General features: G+C 42.0%; 1 protein-coding gene across 1 annotated transcript in view; it reads left to right on the top strand.

Moving 5' to 3' along the window:
• The window catches only part of KCNK17 (potassium two pore domain channel subfamily K member 17), a 58,567-nt gene extending 34,474 nt beyond the window's left edge, over positions 1-24,093 (top strand). The window contains exons 2-5 of the mRNA XM_066595305.1: positions 8,767-8,881; positions 10,169-10,335; positions 11,409-11,577; positions 21,826-24,093. Coding sequence (XP_066451402.1) covers positions 8,767-8,881; positions 10,169-10,335; positions 11,409-11,577; positions 21,826-22,118 — 744 coding nt within the window. The 3' untranslated portion in view covers positions 22,119-24,093. The remainder of the gene's footprint in view (positions 1-8,766; positions 8,882-10,168; positions 10,336-11,408; positions 11,578-21,825) is intronic.
• The last annotated feature ends 342 nt before the right edge of the window (positions 24,094-24,435 follow it).

Here is a 24,435-nt window from a genome sequence, read left to right as displayed (position 1 = left end):
TATGTACAACAATATAAGTACTATAATTATGCCCCTTATGTACAAGAATATAACTACTATAATACGGCTTCTATGTACAAGAATATAACTACTATAATACTGCCCTTTTTTGTACAAGAATATAACTAATATTATACTGCTCCCTATGTACAAGAATATAACTACTATAATACTGCCCCCTGTGTACAAGAATATAACTACTATAATACTGCCCCCCTATGTACAAGAATATAACTACTATAATACTGCTCCATATGTACAAAAATATAACTACTATAATACTGGTCTATGTACAAGAATATAACTACTATAATACTGCCCCATGTACAAGAATATAACTACTATAATACTGCCTCCTATGTACAAGAATAGTACTACTATAATACTGCCTCCTATGTACAAGAATATAACTACTGTAATACTGCTCCTATGTACAAGAATATTACTACTATAATACTGCCCCCCATGAACAGGAATATAACTACTATAGTACTCCCTTATAAGTACAAGAATAACGATACTATAATACTGCCTCCTTTGTACAAGAATAAACCTACTATAATACTGCCCTCTATGAACAAGAATATAACTACAATAATACTCCCTTATATGTACAAGAATATAACTACTATAATACTGCCTCCTATGTACAAGAATATAACTACTATGATACTACTCCTATGTACAAGAATATAACTACTATAATACTGCCTCCTATCTACAAGAATATAACTACTATAATACTGCTCCTATGTACAAGAATATAACTACTATAATACTGCCTCCTATCTACAAGAATATAACTACTGTAATACTGCTGCTATGTACAAGAATATAACTACTATAATACTGCCCCCTATGTACAAGTATATAACTACTATAATACTGCCCCCTATGTACAAGAATATAACTACTGTAATACTGCTGCTATGTAGAAGAATATAACTACTATAATACTGCTCCCTATGTACAAGAATATGACTAATATAATACTGGCTCCTATGTACAAGAATATAACTACTATATACTGCCCCCTATGTACAAGAATATAACTACTATAATTCTGCCTCCTATGTACAAGAATATAACTACTATACTACTACCTCCTATGTGCAAAAATATAACTACTATAATACTGCCCCCTATGTACAAGAATATAACTATTATAATACTGCCCCTATGTACAAGAATATAACTACTATAATACTGCCTCCTATGTACAAGAATATAACTACCATAATACTGCCCTCTACGTACAAAAATATAACTACTATAATACTGCTCCCTATGTACAAGAATATAACTACTATAATACTGCCTCCTATGTACAAGAATATAACTACTATAATACTGCTTCCTATGTACAAGAATATAACTACTATAATACTGCTCCTATGTACAAGAATATAACTGCTATAATACTGCCCCCTATGTACAAGAATATAACTACTATAATACTGCTTCCTATGTACAAGAATATAACTACTATAATACTGCTCCTATGTACAAGAATATAACTACTATAATACTGCCCTCTATGTACAAGAATATAACTACTATAATACTGCCCCTATGTACAAGAATATAACTACTATAATACAGCCACCTATGTACAAGAATATAACTACTATAATACTGCTCCTATGTACTAGAATATAACTACTATAATACTGCTCCTATGTACAAGAATATAACTACTATAATACTGCCTCCTGTGTACGAGAATATAACTACTATAATACTGCCCCCTATGTACAAGAATATAACTACTATAATACTGCCTCCTATGTACAAGAATTTAACTACCATAATACTGTCCTCTACGTACAAAAATATAACTACTATAATACTGCCCCCTATGTACAAGAATATAACTACTATAATAGTGCCCCTATGTGCAAGAATATAATTACTATAATACTACCCCCTATGTACAAGAATATAACTACTATAATACTTTTCTTATGTACAAGAATATAACTACTATAATTCTGCCCCTATGTACAAAAATATAACTACTATAATACTGCCCCTATATGCAAGAATATGACTAATATAATACTGGCTCCTATGTACAAGAATATAACTACTATAGTACTGCCTCCTATGTACAAGAATATAAATACTATAATACTGCCCCCTATGTACAAGAATATAACTACTATAATACTGCCTCCTATGTACAAGAATATAAATACTATAATACTGCCCTCTATATACAAGAATATAACTACTACAATATTGCTCCTATGTACAAGAATAGAACTACTATAATACTGCCCTATGTACAAGAATATAGCAACTATAATACTGCTCCCTATGTACAAGATTATGACTAATATAATACTGGCTCCCATGTGCAAGAATATAACTACTATAATATTGCCTCCTATGTACAAGAATATAAATACTATAATACTGCCCCTATATACAAGAATATACCTACTATAATACTGCCTCTATGTACAAGTATATAACTACTATAATAATGCCTCCTATGTACAACAATATAACTACTATAATTATGCCCCTTATGTACAAGAATATAACTACTATAATACGGCTTCTATGTACAAGAATATAACTACTATAACACTGCTCCCTATGTACAAGAATATAACTACTATAATACTGCCCTTTTTTGTACAAGAATATAACTACTATAATACTGCTCCCTATGTACAAGAATATAACTACTATAATACTGCCCCCTGTGTACAAGAATATAACTACTATAATACTGCCCCCCTATGTACAAGAATATAACTACTATAATACTGCTCCATATGTACAAGAATATAACTACTATAATACTACTCTATGTACAAGAATATAACTACTATAATACTGCCCCTATGTACAAGAATATAACTACTATAATACTGCTCCTATGTACAAGAATATAACTACTATAATACTGCTCCCTATCTAAAAGAATAAACCTACTATAATTCTGCCCCCTATGTACAAGAATATAACTACTATAATACTGCCTCCTATGTACAAGAATTTAACTACCATAATACTGTCCTCTACGTACAAAAATATAACTACTATAATACTGCCCCCTATGTACAAGAATATAACTACTATAATAGTGCCCCTATGTGCAAGAATATAACTACTATAATACTACCCCCTATGTACAAGAATATAACTACTATAATACTTTTCCTATGTACAAGAATATAACTACTATAATTCTGCCCCTATGTACAAAAATATAACTACTATAATACTGCCCCCTATGTACAAGAATATAACTACTATAATACTGCTCCTATGTACAAGAATATAACTACTATAGTACTGCCTCCTATGTACAAGAATATAAATACTATAATACTGCCCCCCTATGTACAAGAATATAACTACTATAATACTGCTCCATATGTACAAGAATATAACTACTATAATACTACTCTATGTACAAGAATATAACTACTATAATACTGCCCCTATGTACAAGAATATAACTACTATAATACTGCTCCTATGTACAAGAATATAACTACTATAATACTGCTCCCTATCTAAAAGAATAAACCTACTATAATACTGCCCCCTATGTACAAGAATATAACTACTATAATACTGCCTCCTATGTACAAGAATTTAACTACCATAATACTGTCCTCTACGTACAAAAATATAACTACTATAATACTGCCCCCTATGTACAAGAATATAACTACTATAATAGTGCCCCCTATGTACAAGAATATAACTACTATAATACTACCCCCTATGTACAAGAATATAACTACTATAATACTTTTCCTATGTACAAGAATATAACTACTATAATTCTGCCCCTATGTACAAAAATATAACTACTATAATACTGCCCCTATATACAAGAATATGACTAATATAATACTGGCTCCTATGTACAAGAATATAACTACTATAGTACTGCCTCCTATGTACAAGAATATAAATACTATAATACTGCCCCCTATGTACAAGAATATAACTACTATAATACTGCCTCCTATGTACAAGAATATAAATACTATAATACTGCCCTCTATATACAAGAATATAACTACTACAATATTGCTCCTATGTACAAGAATAGAACTACTATAATACTGCCCTATGTACAAGAATATAGCAACTATAATACTGCTCCCTATGTACAAGATTATGACTAATATAATACTGGCTCCCATGTGCAAGAATATAACTACTATAATATTGCCTCCTATGTACAAGAATATAAATACTATAATACTGCCCCTATATACAAGAATATACCTACTATAATACTGCCTCTATGTACAAGTATATAACTACTATAATAATGCCTCCTATGTACAACAATATAACTACTATAATTATGCCCCTTATGTACAAGAATATAACTACTATAATACGGCTTCTATGTACAAGAATATAACTACTATAACACTGCTCCCTATGTACAAGAATATAACTACTATAATACTGCCCTTTTTTGTACAAGAATATAACTACTATAATACTGCTCCCTATGTACAAGAATATAACTACTATAATACTGCCCCCTGTGTACAAGAATATAACTACTATAATACTGCCCCCCTATGTACAAGAATATAACTACTATAATACTGCTCCATATGTACAAGAATATAACTACTATAATACTACTCTATGTACAAGAATATAACTACTATAATACTGCCCCTATGTACAAGAATATAACTACTATAATACTGCTCCTATGTACAAGAATATAACTACTATAATACTGCTCCCTATCTAAAAGAATAAACCTACTATAATACTGCCCCCTATGTACAAGAATATAACTACTATAATACTGCCTACTATGTACAAGAATAGTACTACTATAATACTGCCTCCTATGTACAAGAATATAACTACTGTAATACTGCTCCTATGTACAAGAATATAACTACTATAATACTGCTCCCTATGTGCAAGAATAAACCTACTATAATACTGCCCCCTATGTACAAGAATATAACTACTATAATACTGCCTACTATGTACAAGAATATTACTACTATAATACTGCCTCCTATGTACAAGAATATAACTACTATAATACTGCTCCTATGTACAAGAATATTACTACTATAATACTGCCCCCCATGAACAGGAATATAACTACTATAGTACTCCCTTATAAGTACAAGAATAACGATACTATAATACTGCCTCCTTTGTACAAGAATAAACCTACTATAATACTGCCCTCTATGAACAAGAATATAACTACTATAATACTGCCTCCTATGTACAAGAATATAACTACTATAATACTACTCCTATGTACAAGAATATAACTACTATAATACTGCCCCCTATCTACAAGAATATAACTACTATAATACTGCTCCTATGTACAAGAATATAACTACTATAATGCTGCCTCCTATCTACAAGAATATAACTACTGTAATACTGCTGCTATGTACAAGAATATAACTACTATAATACTGCCCCCTATGTACAAGAATACAACTACTATAATACTGCTCCTATGTACAAGAATATAACTACTGTAATACTGCTGCTATGTAGAAGAATATAACTACTATAATACTGCCTCCTATGTACAAGAATATGACTAATATAATACTGGCTCCTATGTACAAGAATATATTTACTATAAACTGCCCCCTATGTACAAGAATATAACTACTATAATTCTGCCTCCTATGTACAAGAATATAACTACTATAATACTGCCCCCTATGTACAAGAATATAACTACTATAATACTGCCCCCTATGTACAAGAATATAATTACTATAATACTGCCCCCTATGTACAAGAATATAACTACAATAATACTGCTCCCTATGTACAAGAATATAACTACTATAATACTAACTCCTATGTACAAAAATATAACTACTATAATACTGCCCCCTATGTACAAGAATATAACTATTATAATACTGCTCCTATGTACTAGAATATAACTACTATAATACTAACTCCTATGTACAAAAATATAACTACTATAATACTGCCCCCTATGTACAAGAATATAACTATTATAATACTGCCCCTATGTACAAGAATATAACTACTATAATACTGCCTCCTATATACAAGAATATAACTACCATAATACTGCCCTCTACGTACAAAAATATAACTACTATAATACTGCCCCCTATGTAGAAGAATATAACTATTATAATACTGCTCCTATGTACAAGAATATAAATACTATAATACTGCTCCCTATGTACAAGAATATAACTACTATAATACTGCCCCCTATGTACAAGAATATAACTATTATAATACTGCCCCTATGTACAAGAATATAACTACTATAATACTGTCCCCCTATGTACAAGAATATACCTACTATAATACTACCCCCTATGTACAAGAATATAACTACTATAATACTGCCTCCTATATACAAGAATATAACTACTATAATACTGCCCTCTACGTACAAAAATATAACTACTATAATACTGCCCCTATGTCCAAGAATATAACTACTACAATACTGCTACTATGTGCAAGAATATAACCACTATAATACTGCCTCCTATGTACAAGAATATAACTACTATAAACTGCCCTCTATATATAAGAATATAACTACTATAATACTGCCCCCTATGTACAAGAATATAACTACTATAATACTGCTCGTATGTATAAGATTATAACTGCTATAACATTGCTCCCTCATACAACAATATAACTACTCTGCTGTGTAAGAGCTGGTGCCTGGCTATCCTCTGACAGCCAATCACCAGGTCTCCCTGCCATAGAGACCATCGTCCGGCTTCTGACAAGCCGATGGTCTCCGTGGCAACCTGTAAGCAAAGCAGTGCAGGAGTTTAAAAAAAAGAAGACAGAGATTGCAGGCAGATCAGTAATATCTTCTTGCTCCTTTTTTTTTTTTTTAAAGTCCTGCACAGTTCTATGAGGGACTGTGCAGGCAGAGCACACTGCCACAGCTTATGGCAAGGTGCTCTGCAGCTCCCATAGTGAAACATAGCCCGGAAACCTTCCCAGCTATATCACTATGTGCAGTGGAGCTCGTCCTAGAAAATTTCTGGGCGTGACACTCAAGGGGCTAATAGGTTTGCCTTCCCCCCCATCGTCTTCTATGATTTCTCCTGCATTATTTGTTAAAGGGCTAGTGCTCTCAGTGCAAATCCTTGCTGTTAATATAATTGAAGAATAGTTTTGGGTTGTTATTGCTCTCTTTGGCAATCAGTCTTTCTGCCTCCTCCTTGGCAATTTTGATCTTATCTTTGCATAATTTGTTCTTTTCCCTGTACGATTTTAGCGCTTCTTCGCTGCCTTCTTGTTTTAGGAGTTTACACACTTTCTTTTTTTCCTTTATTGCCCCCCTTACCGTCTCATCGAGCCACAATGGTTTCCTTTTAGGCCCCCTGTCCACGACCGTGAATTCTTCAGCTGTAAATCGCCGGCGTATCACACAGGCTGAAGCTTTCCACAGCGTTGCTATGGAAAGTGCCGGCCCCGTGTCCACGAGCGGAGTATCATTGCGATTATCCGCTCGCAGTTGGCAATTCACAGCATGCTGCAAATTGCACTGATTCTCCGCGGTCAGCCTATCTATTAGATTAGGCTGACCGGTGGAGAAATGTGTGTGGCTCTTGCTCCCATGCGGCGGCGGAGATCTGCAGCGGGACTTTGCAACGCCCGTGGACAACCAGCCTTACTTGTAGTTCTTTTATTTTTAAAGGGAATGAACTGCTCACATGACGTCATTAGGATCCTTTTAAACTCCTCCCATTTGTCCTCTGTACTGATATTTTTGAGGATGTTGTCCCAATTAATGTTACCGATGGTAGTTCTAAGCTCATCAAATTTTGCTTTACTAAAGTTTAGTTTATTTGTCGCTCCCTGATAAGGCTTCTTATTAAATGACAGATGGAAGTTGATTATATTTGTGGTCACTGTCCCCAAGTGCCCCTCAACCTGCACCCCCATTATTCGGTCTGGTTTGTTAGTTAATACTAAGTCCAGAGTGGCCCATAATAAGTCCAGAGTTTATTGTGCAGGGAAGGAAAGGAGGTTAGCTGTGTCCATCACCTATAGCCTTCTGTCAGAGCGTGCCGTGCACTGTGTAAGGCTGGGGAGGAGGTACGGTGTGTTCATTGCCTATAGATTTCTATAGAAGCGTGTTCTGAGCATGTTCTATGATCTCTACTGGATATTGAGGAGATTAGCTGTGACCATTTACCATAGACTTCTACAGGAGAGTACTGTGGCTTTGCTCTGTGACCCGTGCAGGGAGGGGAGGAGGTGAACTGTGATATCATATATTGCAAATGATGGGTCCTCCTGCGTTATCTATATATATAGGTGTCACCTCTCAGTGTTGTTCTGTCTGTGATGATAATGAGAAGACTGCTGGGAAGTTTTCGCTACAGAACAGGAAGTGTTAGAAAAGTATTACGCCTAGTGGTCGGTGTGAGAACTACAGGATGTTAGAATTCTTCTGAACAGAAAATCAATTGCCAGATTGGAGTCCGGAAGGACGTTTTTTCCTTAAATGAGGAAAATTGGCTTCTACCTTATTGCGGTTTTCTTGCCTTCCTCTGGATCAACATTGGGGGGGGGGGGGGGGGGGAGGGTTAGGGGCTGAACTGGATGCACATGTGTCTTTTTTCGGCTTTACAGACTATATTACTATGTATATGAGATTGTGGCATAAAGAGTAAATAAAGAGAAAATTCTAGAAAGAAAACCCTGATGTCTACAGTTTCATTTCCTGACATCTCTGTATCCATTTTTGCTCAGGACATTATAAGGAATTATAAGATGGGGTCGGCCATTCTGGGGAATGAGAGTAAAACGGAGACCTGGAACTTCGCTGGATCTTTCTTCTTCGCTGTGACGGCCATAACGACCATCGGTGAGCTCTGATATCAGTATGTGTGCGGGAATCTTTACTCTGTCTTACATTTCTGACTGTACAATGCAGCTTGCAGCGAGATAAAATCTTGCTGACAGCCGTCTGCGCCTTATCGTCCAGGGGCAGGGGGTCTGACAGGTGCAGAGACCCCTGACTGTTGCCTTAATGATCTGGCAGTGGGCTGATTGATCATCTGTAGGCAAACATACTGCGGCGGCACAGCCCTCCCTCTACCTGCAGGAGCCTCTCCAGCAGATAACACTGGAGGTCACTCCCATATCTCCCTAGGGGTACAGGTGTAACACAGGGACAGACAGTAGTAGCAGCAGTGACTGGCTCTGTTATGGGTCTCAGTATTCTGAGATGTGGTGATCTGAGTGCAGCTGCAGTGATCTCTTTCTCCACTAGGTGGCAGCATTTCACTGTCTGTAATCAGTGCTGCGAGTTGTATTGGCAGTGGAAGGGCAGCACTTGCACAGATGCATCAACGCTGGCGCTCCCTAGACCAAAATCCTGCTAAAACATATCAGGTGAGCGCTGCCAGATCACTACGATGAAGCGTATTCCCGTGATGTGCGGCGGTGGAGATGGAAGTGCCAGACTGAATTTATTGCAGATACTCTCCACCCGCAGAGAACTGGGGGTCTACACTATGTGAGCGCTACTACAGCATAAGTATGTGCCCCCCAAAATCCACTGTGTATCCAGCACCCATCGCTACATCTGTGTATCCCAGGATCCTTTACAACTACTTGCACACCCCTCCAGCCTTATATACAGGGTGTAGTAAAAAAGCCGGAGCCAGCGCCGTAGCTCCGTCCTGGTGGCCTATACTGAAAAAAATAGTGTATTTGAATACAAGACATGAGTGCGCTGCATGATGGTGCGGCGCACGGACCCCTGGGGGCCCCGGAACATAGATTGCAGTTTTGTGTTGTGGCCCCTGTAAGAGATGGAGAGCAAAACCCAATCGCAAAGTTAACGAGTAGCATGCGAGGAGCAGAAATCTGCTTTCTACGTTCCTCTAAGTCCCGTGGGACCGCTGCTGGAAGTGACCTCCTCCTGCTACTATACATGCATGAAGCATACGGCCGAGCGTAAAAATGCATAGGGTTGTGTATGAACCCGTCCAGAGACCCTACGTACAGCGTGTAATTGTATCATGTATGACCGCACACAGATAGCCGCAGTACCGCTTTTTTTGTTTGTATTTCCGGCTTCTTGTTTCCTCTTTGTTACTTTCTGCCTCCTGGATACAATGTAACGCCTCTTGCTCTGGCCTGACAGGTTACGGGAACCTGAGCCCCAACACTGTGGGCGGACGCATCTTCTGCGTCTTCTTTGCACTGTTTGGGATTCCACTAAACCTGATTCTGCTGAAGCGTATTGGCCAGAGGATGCTGGGCCTGGTGCACCAATTCGCTGACTTCCTGGGGAGGAAGATTGGTCGACAGGTGAGAGCAGACGGAAGACATTTTTAACGTGTTTGTACTTGGGCAGAATGCAGCTCTGGAGTATAATGCAGGATGTAACTCAGGAGCAGTACAGGAAAAGTAATGTATGTACGCAGTGACTCCACCAGCAGAATAGTGATTGCAGCTCTGGGGTATAATACAGGATGTAACTCAGGATCAGTACAGGATAAGTAATGTATATATAGAGTGACTCCACCAGCAGAATAGTGAGTGCAGCTCTGGAGTATAATACAGGATGTATCTCAGGATCAGTACAGGATAAGTAATGTATGTACACAGTGACTCCACCAGTAGAATAGTGAGTGCAGCTCTAGAGTATAATACAGGGTGTAACTCAGGATCAGTACAGGATAAGTAATGTGTGTATACAGTGACTCCACCAGCAGAATAGTGAGTGCAGCTCTGGAGTATAATACAGGATGCAACTCAGGATCAGTACAGGATAAGTAATGTATGTACACAGTGACTCCACCAGCAGAATAGTGAGTGCAGCTCTGCAGTATAATACAGGATGTAACTCAGGATCAGCACAGGATAAGTAATGTATGTACACAGTGACTCCACCAGCAGAAGAGTGAGTGCAGCTCTGGAGTATAATACAGGATGTAACTCAGGATCAGTACAGGATAAGTAATGTATGTACACAGTGACTCCACCAGCAGAATAGTGAGTGCAGCTCTGGAGTATAATACAGGGTGTAACTCCGGATCAGTACAGCATCAGTTTTCTGATATGGACCTCCTCCACACCCCCTACTTCCCTCACACAGTCACAGAGTTGGATGATACAATTCTGTCTTCCTCTACTTGTAGCCCCCACTTAGAGGAGCTGACTTTGGCGCTGTCCTTGTATCCAGCAGTACATAAGCTCCCCTGTCTTGTCTATTGATATTTAGCATGACGAGACGATTGTTGATTTCTCACAGAACGGCCCCCTGACCCCTCTTCTCGTAGTCTGTATAGTTTATAGTGCCGCCGCATTAGGCTGCTCTGGATTTATGATGTCATTGTCTCAGCGTCACAAATTGATGTTTTTCTCCTCATTCATAATAGAAAACAGCGAAGTTCGTCTCTAGCGCTGGCGCCCTGCTGGTTGGCCTTCTGCTGTTCTTCTTCCTCCCCCCCATCCTCTTCCGGACAATGGAGGGCTGGACGTATGAAGAGGGCTTCTACTACGCCTTCATCACCCTCAGTACCATTGGTTTTGGAGACTACGTCATCGGTGAGTATGGGGGACTTGACGTAGCAGAGGTGAATGTGCGGCTTGTTTAGCGCTCGACTAATGTAGTGGCGAAGGGGTAAAATTGAGGACTTCCCGGAAATAAAGGTCGTCTACAACTCCTGTCCCAGATGTGGATCCAGACTGTAGGCTGGCAGAAATGTGTTTCCGCATGGGTGTCACCGTATATTCGTGATATCATTGCGAGCCACAACTTCAGTATTTCCTTATGTGACCGATCTGGAGACCATCATGGAAAATTCCTTATTTTATGCTTAGGGTTATGTTTTTTTTTAGGTGTATTTGCAAAAAAGTGAACTTTCTGTGTCGGAAAGTGAGGATTTTGCACAAAAAGCCTTAGCTGTGATGTAAATAAGCCCCTCGGTTCTCCTTAAGTCTCCTGGCTCCTAATGTCTAAGTATTTAGCATTAGCACGAGGACACGGCATTGTTTGATCGCTTACCTGTTAATGAAGTCTCAGGAAGCTCCTTCAGCTAGGAGCAGAGTTCTCCCAGACGTTCAGGCACCGACAGTCAAAATTAAAGGACAATTTGCTAATAAAGATTCTTGGTTGTGTGAAGGTCCCGGCCCGATATGAATTATATTTTCAGAATCAGGAGGGCCAGCTGAACAAAACGCACCTAGACACATTGAGGTCCGAAGCCCAGAACACCCCTAAACTGCGTTCTTCACGTACCTGGACATAATTTACGAGTCATGCTTAGTATCGTTAGATAAAATCATGAACGGAAATATGCCGGCCCCAAATTCCCGATCGGAGGATCTTCTGCGAAGATATGGGAAAAATGGGGAATTATGAGTTTTCCACAAGGGATGCATAGCCTCACCCCAACCCTCCTGAATGACATCAGAGGAGGCTGGGGAAGGTGTGTTCTGAGGGTTCCTTTATAATTCGGGGCTCCACAGACCACTGTGGTCAGACTTCAGCGATACGCCTTGGTGTAAGGCTGCTCCCATTACTTGAGTGACTCTGCAAATCTGGTATCTTTAGTTTATTTTTATCCTTGTGATCTGGAATATGATTTCTCCAGCAGGCTTTGGGGTATTTTGTCGCTTTCCGAATTGAGTATCGTGTGCACACATCGACCAGAATCAGACACAAATGCTGGTCTAAAACCGGGAGAGAGTCTCTACCATGTGTAGAGGCTCAGGCTTTTTATTATAACACATGACAACCGCCCTTCAATGGGCGTGCAACAGATTACATCAGTAACATATAAGATTCTCATTCGCTAGATTATACAGAGTCTCCCGCCTCCCTACCCTCCCGTCCTCACGTCCGCCAAGGTATGGACTTTGTATTCTTTAGCATGCAGACAGCCTTAAGGAATTCTGTGTAGTTGACAAATGATTTGTCAACTAGCTTGTGTTTGAAGAGTGGAAGGGGGCTAAGTAAACACACAGGATATACACATAACACTATAGCCCTTAACTCTTAGAGGTTTCTTGTGCAATTTCTATGTACTTAGTCAACATTAGATCAGACATCCTTCACCATCCCATTGTCTACTAAATACTATGATTAGATTGTGTGTCGATCAAACTCCAGAGTTAAAAGTCATTACAACAACAAAATACATTTGGGTTATATTAAACGATAGACATTTTATAAATAATCATCATGTCTATCACAATCCCCCCTTAAAATGTCTATCCTCTAATTTTCTATCTAATTTTCACAGTTTTCTGCGCATGAGCCTATAACTGGAGCGCGTTGAAGGTTCGTTTTAGGGTCTTCAAGGGGGTGTAGGACTTGTCCACTCCTTCTGGGGATGCATCCAGCAAACTCATGGTGGGAGCGGCTTTTCCAGCATCAGTTTCACAGGTCTCTCTGACACAGGGGATAACACAGCAGACTAGAACAGAAAAGGTAACCATCAGTTCACATACAACAGCGACGCCCGTCTGTGCCAGGATCCTTTACCACCCGCTCATCCGTGGCGAGTGCTGGTCCCAAAAGTTAGCTCTTTTTAGTTAGTGTGGTCAGCTTCTTAATAGCAACTGCGTCTTTACCCGCGGGTCACGTGTCGTCTAGGATGTAGGTATGACAAGTCTCCCCTATCATCTTTCAGACACTCCCCTTTTTAGCTAAAGTCGTCTCTAAGGCCATTCTATTTTTAAAAAAGTCATAGTCGAGGTAGATCCTATTGGTCGACTAGTCCCTATAAGGCGTCTCTAGTATAATTTATAAACCACTGCTAATTATAATAAACATAATTAATCCAGTCAACGTTTATTTACCATAATGATCAGGAAAGTGGACTCGAATCTAGTTTTAACTTGGTCTCTAATTTTTAAAACTTGTCAGGTACCCCCCTTGGCTATCCTATGACGTCAATGTATACGTGTAGATCAAAACTACCACCAGGGGTCTCTCTTCTCGCTCTAGCATAATGTTACAATACTAGTAGCGTGCACAGGTACGCACGGTGTGGGACTCCCTAATCTTCACCCACACCAATGTCCCTCCTGGAGATAGTCCTAATGGTGAACACGTCCAAGTCGCCTCACCCTTGCGTCAGGGCTTTCCCACTGCCCGTAAGTCCCTACTCCTAGGAGGGGGGGATCCCTACCTCACCTCAGAGGGAGGCCATGGATTCCCTGGGCTCATTTCCGGGCATCCATACCCTCTATCTGTACAAGTTAACACCCCACAGGGTGTGCCCTCGCCGGAACCTAAGGTCTTCTGCACTATCCCTAGGCAAATGGGAATTCCACTGACAATCCATCTTAGGAGATCGGGGCAGGCGCAGTACTAGTACATTTCTCCTTTTTCTTTGGTAGCGCATGTGGTTGGCATTATCGGAACTGGCTCTTCATCTTTTTCAAACAAGGGAAACGTTGGTGTCTGACAGGATGTGGAGGAGCATAAGGGCTTTACTAAGGCACACTCCCCTGTCCAATTACCCTCCAGGCGGGTCCTCTACCTCATGCCTCCACAAAGCCAGTAAACGTCTCCTAAGGACTGCACCTGATTCTGCATCTATTCCCCTCCTATCATACTGTAGGAGGAGCAATACCCGTTGGTGAGTTCCCCAAAAATCTCCCTCCACCCTGCCTATTTGCCTGGCAGGTGTAGTTTCCAGGGTAGTCAGTAATACTCTCTCCGGTGCAAACACTTAAGTAGTTATAGAGTATTCCTTCTTCCATTTCTCACGGACAGTGAAATTAGCGGAAATGTTCGTGAAGAGACTAATAAACCACTCTTCAGCATCTACAGGGAGATTTAGGGGGACCATCCCCGAGTGTAGTCGGGCACTACCGCACACGCAACAGTTAGACTTGTTGCTCCTGTTAGCATTGTACCTCATCAACTCCAACCAGAGATTCTGGTCAGAGTAGCCAGTCGCTACTGTCAAGGTGTCCTCAAAGGTAGGGTCGGCTATGATCATCATGTTCGTCAAGGTCTTTATCTTACGGCGGAGGGGGTTAATTATGGGCACGGGACTAAGTGAAGGCTTCCATTCGGCTGCATCTACCATATCCCTTATTTTAAACTTCCCTAAGGGATCTGTCCTCCCGTACCGGTATGTCCCCAGACTATAAGTCTCCCCGTCCCCCGGGCTTGGATCTCCCATGGTTAGTGTAACAACCGCATTAAAACCAAGCAGCATACTAAGTTCAGCCTTCCAATACCTGCTGTCCTTATTATTCTCAAGGAGGGTTATACGACTAATTAGGGATTTCCCGCTCTTATTTTTCTTATTTAAGGCACTTCGCGGTTTATAGGACCAGTCTGTTCCTGTGTTCCATCCCACTGATCCCCAATAACGGCAGTCTTCTCCCCAGACGTTATCAGTGGCGCAAACATATTGTATTCCCCGGGTATATAAGTCATATAACCAGCTGGACTGAGCTAAATCTGGCCTGCGGTGGGATCTTGCGCCTAGACACGGGACCACAGTACAATAGTCGAAGGAATATGCAGCTACTTGAGCATTGGACGAGTTATACTAGAAGGTAACCATACCCTCATATTCTTCCGACTAAGGATTCCAGTTGCCACCCTCCTCTCTCACTAGCCTTAACCAGAGTAATGTCTTTGGCACAACTAAGACTGGTCTCCCGGATCTGAAGCTTTCTTACAGTATGAAGCGTGGATCCATGTAAGTCTTTCGGCTAGTTTCACAGCTGTGGCAGTAGTCAGAAGCACCTGGTAGGGGCCATCAAACCGGGGCTCAGGAGGGTGCTTCCTGGGGAACTTCTTGACGCACACCCAATCCCCAGGCTGCAAGATATGTGTCCCAGTGTCTGCCTCTGAGTCTGGAAGAGAACACCTGTGCATAGGCTTTGGTTAGTTCTTTAACAACGGAAATCACATACTCAGTCAACACATCAGATTGTAATTGTAACCACTGAGGATAGTAACGACCTAGCCTTGGAGCTAGCCCAAACAATCTCGTAGGGAGATAATGTATAATCCCCCCTGGGTTCATATCTAACACTGTATAAGGCTATTGGATGACAGTCTTTCCAAAGTGGCGTCATTTTTAAGTATCTTACTTTTTAGTGTGCCACTACGTCTCTCCACCTTTCCACTACTCTAAAGATGGTAGAGTATGTAAAAGGCCTGGGATACACCCAGAGCAGACATGACATGTTACATTCACCTGCGAAGTTTATACCTCTGTCTGACTCTGAATCACCTCTGGTACCCCATATTCACAGTTTACCTCTTTCATGAGCTTCTTTGCGGTTACCTACTTGTTTACCTTGGTAACAGGGTCGGCCTCCAACCTGCAAAGACATCAACAACAAGCACGTATTCATACTTCCCAACAAGTGGGAGCTGAACGTAGTCAATTTGCAATCCCTGAAATGGGTAGAGTGGTCCCGGCAAGTGTGATGTGGCAAATTTACTTCTGCCCTGACTTACCCATGGCATAGATCATGCTAAACCGGACAAATGATGCAGCAGCTACAGAGAACCTAGAAGTCGCCCAACCTCTTTCAAGCGTCGTCGTCATTACTGCTTTACTAGGTGGGTCTTTCCGTCCATCAGCTGGGCCATCATGGGATACAGGAACTGTGGTGGGCAAGTGCTGTTGACCGTTCACCACACACTGTCCTGTTTCTGCTGCTCCCATATTAGTCCATTTATTCTTTTCTTCCTTGCTGGCTTGTAACTGTAAAAGTCTTTTAGCATATCAAAGTCCAAATTTTTGTCAATGTCCAAAGTTTTTTTTTTTTTTTTTTTTTTTACCACTGACTCATGCTGTCAGTATCTTTCTTCTTTCTTCCACGGCTTGAGGGCCGCTGCCTTTGCTGCGCTGTCAGCGAGTGTGTCGTCTCTCGCCTCTCCAGTGTAGGAATCGGTGCGAACTCTCAACTTTGTCAGGTAGAAGTAGGGCCTCCATGCGACTCTGTACCGTTGCACCATTCTCAATTGGTTGTCCTGCTAAGGTAAAAAACTGTCTGGCCTTCCATATTGGGCCGTAATCATGAGCTATGCCAAATGCATACCAGGAGTCAGTGTAAAGGATTGCCGGTCTTACCTCTCGCCACTCTACACGCCTCAGTGAGGGCCTTCCATTCCGCTTATTGTACTGTGACATGCGGAGGCAGAGCTTCTGCTTCTAGGACATCTTGTTGTGTGACCACTGCATATCCGATGTGGAGTCATCAATCCTCACCCTGGTACCATCTGCAAAAAGCTCAACATATGCATTATCAACAGGGGTTCTGGTAACTGTTTGCATATCTGCAGTTTCTTACTGAATTAGTACTAAATAATCGTGCTGATGTTCTATTTCACATGGCTCGGAATCTTGTAGCACAAAATCATTTATTTATTTTTTTTTCAAACCCAATAGCTGATCTACAACACCTAGATCATCTATGACCCAGATCACCTATGCCTCCCCCCTTTTGAACCGCAATACTCAATGGAAAAAGAGTCATTGCGTTCAAACTAGTAAACCAAGAGGCACAAAAACAAGCACTTTGTAGGTCAAGGTGACATTGTATGCAGCGAAGTCTGAGCGAAAATCTCCTTAAAAAAAAATTTTTTTTTATTTCAGGTCGCAGTTAGCATTTTTTAACACAAGGGGTCGCCACACGATTCAAATTTTACGTCACCCAGTGTAATAGTATTTCAGGGTATGGCCAGCGTTTAGCTTTTACTCTCCTGTCGGAATATAATTATAGCTTCAGTGTAGACTGACACTAGAATATACAAAAGACTTAAAGAAAAACTAAAGAATACGGATGACTTAACATCCTACTCTGGGCAATTCAGTCCCTCTTTCTTCACATAAAAAGTAAAATTACTTCACCAAATTGCATGAAAAAGTTTGCTGGGTGACTATAGGGAAATTATTCCATCTGTAGGAGCCTTCCATAACATCATCGGTCTGAGTATCCATTGGAGAAGCGGGCAGTGGAAAACAGAGCCCCTGGGAACATGAGAGAGCGTCCCCTGTCATGTATTCCTGGTCTCTGCCCCCCATGCATCAACTCCAATCTTCCATGCACTATAAACCAGCTTAGTCATCTACTATGTCCCAAGCTGCATCTCCACAAAGGTTTGTTTCCCTGAACTTATCACACATCCAAAGTGGCCACATCTTGGAGCGTAACAAAGTCTGGTCAAACAAAACCTTACTTCAGACAATCATGATGTTAGCACTGGATACAGTGGCATTGGGAAATATAGGCTTCCCAAATGCAGCAAAATGGCCGCCAGAGGCAGAAAGGGGCGGGGCTACAAATCTCCCAAGTGAGGCAAAATGGCTGCCGGAGGAACGGGCGGGGCCAGGGGCAGCAGCACTCCCAGGTGAGGCAAAATGGCTGCTGAGTAGCAGCACGTCCAGGTGAGGCAAGATGGCCGCTGGAGGAGGAAGGGGCGGGGCCAGGTCCTGTCCCGGATGGGGAGGGACCGGAAGTAACATCACACACCCTGAAAGTGAGCACATGGGGGGAAATAACTTCAGGGTGGGGGCAGGCCTCACTACATTTACTGCAGAGTCACACTATGTTGGATTGTAAACATTGCAAGCACGGCCGCCATTACAGGGAGGGGCCGCAGTCAACACAAAGACATTACATTGTTCATAAGCAATACACATACCCCCCCTACATGCTTTCCCCTCTTCAATCTCTTAACTACATTATACCTCCTTCTAGCAATCTAAAAACACATTTCTTTCTGCTAGGCTTCCTGCTCATCTTCTGAAAACTTTCTACAACCTATCTTATCTGTCTATAACCTGGCATTTCTTTCTGCAACTTTTCCTGATCCTTTCCCATTGTTCAGTAACCAAATCACAAGCTCTATGACCTTTGTCCTTGCTCACTTTGCTCAACTCTATGCTACCTGCTTATTCTATTCTATTCAAAGTTTCTGCACACAGTACTGTTTCTTTTGTAAAATCTGCTTTCTTCAAATCCTTCCCATATAACCCTTCTTTCCCACTCAGATTACAATACGCATTAATTCTATAAAACACAGGGAAAGACAAAGTAAACAGAAAGGGTTAATTGAGAAGTGCTCTTAGTGGCTTAACTTCAGTCCACTCTCTTACCAGCACCCCTCCCCCAATAATCAACACTGCACATTGTTTCTATAATAGCAGACAGACGGGATTACTGGAGAATACCCACAACGGCTCAAGGTATATATATATCTCATCTACCTTTATAACAGCCCACTGTATACTAGTAATCCCCAAGAGCACTCCTTGTACACGATCTAGACAGGACATTTAGCTATACACAGAGACTGACGATTATTTTCAATGACCAAGAGTTTCTGGAGCCAGCCGTCACACCACGGCTATATTCACCCGTAAATACCTTTCCACATATGAGAACATAACACGCTCAATCATAAAATGTAAGTATACGTATCATAAATCTTCCTAACCTCACACTAGTTTTACCTAGGAGCACGTGTCACTGGCGTGTTCCCTCAGACTTAAACAGCCGAGTCCGCCCTCCCGACACATTAACCCTCACAGAATTTATCTCTTGGTCTTGTATACACAATTTTTAACCGTCTCAGACATAACAGACACAGCATACAAAATACCCCTTAAGCAGGTTAAAACGGTGGTCTTTTCCGAGTAAGAAAGAACTATATTACCTGCCTTTCATTGATTTATCACTCTGGATCAGGAACAGGCAGAAAAGCAGTCAGAACCCAGATCACATCGGTAGATTTACATAAAGCAATCTTACCGTGTTCTGTAGATTTTCGGGCCCCTGAGTTCTGCGTGCCATCCGCCGATCTCTGTATTTTTCCAGAATGAAAGAAATCAAAATCTCTTAACTCGGTCCACCCAGAGACGCCACTGATCTGGAATATGATTTCTCCAGCAGGCTTTGGGGTATTTTGTCGCTTTCCGAATTGAGTATCGTGTGCACACATCGACCAGAATCAGACACAAATGCTGGTCTAAAACCGGGAGAGAGTCTCTACCATGTGTAGAGGCTCAGGCTTTTTATTATAACACATGACAACCGCCCTTCAATGGGCGTGCAACAGATTACATCAGTAACATATAAGATTCTCATTCGCTAGATTATACAGAGTCTCCCGCCTCCCTACCCTCCCGTCCTCACGTCCGCCAAGGTATGGACTTTGTATTCTTTAGCATGCAGACAGCCTTAAGGAATTCTGTGTAGTTGACAAATGATTTGTCAACTAGCTTGTGTTTGAAGAGTGGAAGGGGGCTAAGTAAACACACAGGATATACACATAACACTATAGCCCTTAACTCTTAGAGGTTTCTTGTGCAATTTCTATGTACTTAGTCAACATTAGATCAGACATCCTTCACCATCCCATTGTCTACTAAATACTATGATTAGATTGTGTGTCGATCAAACTCCAGAGTTAAAAGTCATTACAACAACAAAATACATTTGGGTTATATTAAACGATAGACATTTTATAAATAATCATCATGTCTATCACACTTGTTTGATTTTAAAATACTGTCTAGTTGTGTATATTTGTATTCCCCTATACTGCCGTGTATATCTTTGTGTGTGTATACATATATATATATATATATATATATATATATATATATATATATATATATATATATTTATTTGCACTGCTAGTTTTTTAGAATAAACCTGCAATTTATTAGTCAAACCTTGTCCTTTTTAAAACGAACCATAACTTCGAAGATTGTGTTAATTCACAGTCTGGGTCCCAGCTTCCCTAAGCAGCTGGTGGTGGCAGCGTGTATGTGCATGGCATTGTAGTATGCTGGAGTGCGTTAGGCTGGATCAGGGGGTGATTTGGGCTTTTGGTCTGCATGCAACAGGACCCCGTGAAAGCAGGTTACAAATCCACCTTTAGTCTGGCGACTCCACACTCGCAATCTCGCTAGAGGGATCAATCGAGGTTTGGCCATGAGACGTGGTCATAGCGGCGAGGCGCTCAGAACAGTCGATCTGTGAAAAATCGGTGATAGAGGCAGGATGTGTTGGGTCTCCCCTTTCCCATCTGTGACATGGATTCTGCCATGCAAAGATACCCGTAGGGTACGCTCATACCGTGAATTTTTGTTGCTTTTTCCGTGCCAAAATCTGTGCACTTTTCAGTTAAATATGAATCCGTGTCGCTGATTTCATGGTGCAGATTTTTCTGCCACAGATTTGAAAACCTCGTCACAAGAAAAAAAAAAGCCCAACCCATCACTTCTTAACACGGATCCACGCTAGATCCACATTGGAAATGACAAACACGGATTTTGCCCATTCACAAGGACTAAATCTGTGTGCAGATGCGTGGCGAAGCACGTGGCTCAGCTGTAGATTCGTGCCACGGTTCTAGACATGTAATACATGCGCAAAAAATTGCATTGGACTCCGCTGTGTTAAAGCAAGGCTATGAGGTACTCTGGCTGCAGGTATGGTCAGTATCCACAGCACTACTCACGGACCTAGCAGTGGGCAGGTTTTAAGGAAATATGTCTGAAAGTGGGCGTTTCTGTTGAGTTTTGGGTTTAAGCCTAAACATCTTACATGGACATTTAGTCTGACTTCATTGGTGGTCTTAGTGGTCGGACTCTGAGTGGAAGATCCCTTTAAGTGGGAGTGGCCACAAGGTCCTCTGACCTCATATATTCAGGAAGTGTGGGCGCCTACGGTCCAGGAATACTTAGGATCACTTTTTCCTATGACTTTTGTAAGTTTGCAGCAAAAATGGTGATTTTTTTTAATGTCACGTGAACTGACCCTAAAACCTTTATAACACTCCTATTACCTCCACAGGACGGGACCCTGAACGGAGGTATCTCAACTGGTACCGCAACCTGGTGTCCCTGTGGATCCTGTTTGGCATGGCGTGGCTCGCCCTCATCATCACCCTGTGTATAAACCTCCTGGAGAACTCCAGAGACTCCTGTCTGTGCTGCAGGAGGAAAGTAGACGAGAAAAAGGACCAAGAGCTCATCGATACAACTCCCAACGGACATGCGTCGTCACCTCTACCAGAGGACACAGAATCCACCTCCGGCACCAGCAATGCCGAGTCACCGGAACAAGACTGGAACAATGTGGAGTAATGGTGCCTGAAATGTACAATATAGCGGAGAACAAAACAAGAGAGCATCGAGATTAATCTCACTGCCCTGCAAAAGATTAGCACAAAGCACCCCAGAAATACTCTATGCTGCAGCAGACATTGCTCTTTCCACTATACAATGCTGAGTATTTGACCTATCACCAGGTCAGCACATTCCTCTCCTGAAATAATCTGCGCTGCTGGGGACACCTTCCAGTATGTGACTCTGTGAGATCTCACTAGTTCTCCACAGTCCTCTTCTCAAATACTCTGTGCTGCTGCAAGATCCTGCTATTGTTTAACTCTCAGGGCTCATTCTCACGGGGGTCAAAACCACGCAGTTATTAGCTTCAGCCACGCTCTTTCCACGCTGAACGGGAGGGACCCGTGGCCTGGAATATGCGCTGCTGGAGAGGGAGATAAAGAGAGTCCCCCAGGGGGTCTCTGCGGTGAAGGGATGCCCCGCCTCGGAGATGAAGGGAGTTCCCCCAGGGACTCCCTCCATCTCTCTCTCCAGCAGCAAAGGGGAGCCCTACAGCGGAGATGAAGGGGGTTCCCACGGGGGCTTCCCTTCATCGCCAGGGACTCCCTTCATCTCAATGGGGATGAAGGGAGTACCCCTGCAGGGGAGAACAAGGGATTCCCCCAAAGGAATTTCAGCTGCGCAAAAAAACCTAAAAAGATATGACATCATCATCTGAAGTTCCCTGCTGCGTGAAAAAAATACATCTTGACCTATCTTTGGTACGTGATGCGCAGGAGTGTCCATAGACTCCTATGGGAGACTGCGAGCCGGCCGGCAAAGGGAGATACAGGGATTCCCCTGCAGTGGGGATGGAGGTGGTAACCCTGCAGGGGAGAACAAGGGATTCCCCGCAGGTGCAGATTTTTTTGCGCGACTAAAATTCCTTTCTCTGAATGTTTCCATAAGAAACCATCGGTTCCAATAGTGGTGTTTTTTTTTTCGCGCCTGTCAGTTACCTGCGCAAATTTCCCCGTTCGAATAAGCCCGCAGTCTGTGGCCTCCTGCAAGATCAGCTCACTCATCTCCTGAAATACTCTGTGCTGCTGGGACCCTGCGCTTCTTACTACAGTATGTAATGCTCATTCTAGGACCTCTCACTGTTCGGCTTACTCCCCTTCTGCTGGGACCCTGCGCCTTGCAATATACAAGGCCGGCTGCTCACAGGTGAGCCAGATTGCGCATGCGGGATCCGTCTGGCGATCTCGCGTACCTGCATTATCTGTAATCCGGATGACTGTGGCGGCTTGACGCGCAGTACATTTTTTTACTCAATACTTGTATTCCCCGTGCCATCGCTGGGCGATGACGCAGGTACCCGCAGTTGGGCAGCAGGTCGGACGGACAACATTGACTTCAATGGACACAGTCCTCGTGGAGTCCACAGCAAAATAGAGCATGCTGCGATTTATCTTCCGCTCGTGGAATACGCAATTCGTGCTTGCTAGTGTGAAGGAGTGAAAAAGTGAAAGCACCTGCCTTTCAATGCATGCGATTTGCTGCCAATCCTCCACATGGACGCTGATCTCGGTCTGTGACCTCCCACCAGTTCAGCACACGTCCCTCCTGAATCCCTCTGTGCTGCTGGAGACCCCTTCTCAGTCTGAGACCTCTCTAAGGATTCACACACTCCTAGCTGACATCCTCTGTGCTGCTGTTACTACGCTCCTCTCACTATGCTGCTGCTCTGTGTTGCACATGTGACCCCATGTTTAGCTCACAGCATTAGCGGTCAGTATAAATAAACATGTATGTGACGTGTCCACCGTGCTCCACAAGAGCAGCTTGTATGTGTTAAACTATCATCAAATGTCATGTCCTCTAGTCACACCCAGAGCTGCATTCACAATTCTGCTGGCTAGATTGGCCTTAGGTTGGTTGGTGCCCTTTGCAGGCAGAGAAATTGTGCCATGAAAGGGAAATCCCAGGCTCAGTAGTGTTTATATAATATGCAATACCCAGACTGCGGTATATTACGCTTACATCCTCTGTGCTGCTGTTAACGCTGGTCCAAGGTTGCATTAACAACCGTTCCACAAGTGGTTTTTGATGATGCAATGAACGCGGCTCCCGTCTCCTCTTCCTCAAAGTGGAAAATTCCACCTCGGGTAACACGATCCCTCTCCTGTCTGTTATAGCACAATAACAACGCCGCTCGCCATAATAACGGTTAGCGCTCCCAATCACAACACGCCGCACACAATGGATGCTGTGGGGAATAATTGTCACTCCGGGGCAGCGAGCAGTTGTGAAAATAAAGCCCAGAGCCAGATATATCAGCGCTGGCATTCCAGAG

This window comes from Eleutherodactylus coqui, chromosome 3 (assembly GCF_035609145.1).
Source record: "Eleutherodactylus coqui strain aEleCoq1 chromosome 3, aEleCoq1.hap1, whole genome shotgun sequence".
NCBI lineage: Eukaryota > Metazoa > Chordata > Amphibia > Anura > Eleutherodactylidae > Eleutherodactylus > Eleutherodactylus coqui.
Note: the sequence above shows the minus strand (reverse complement) of the source record. Positions and strands in the feature narration are given on the sequence as shown.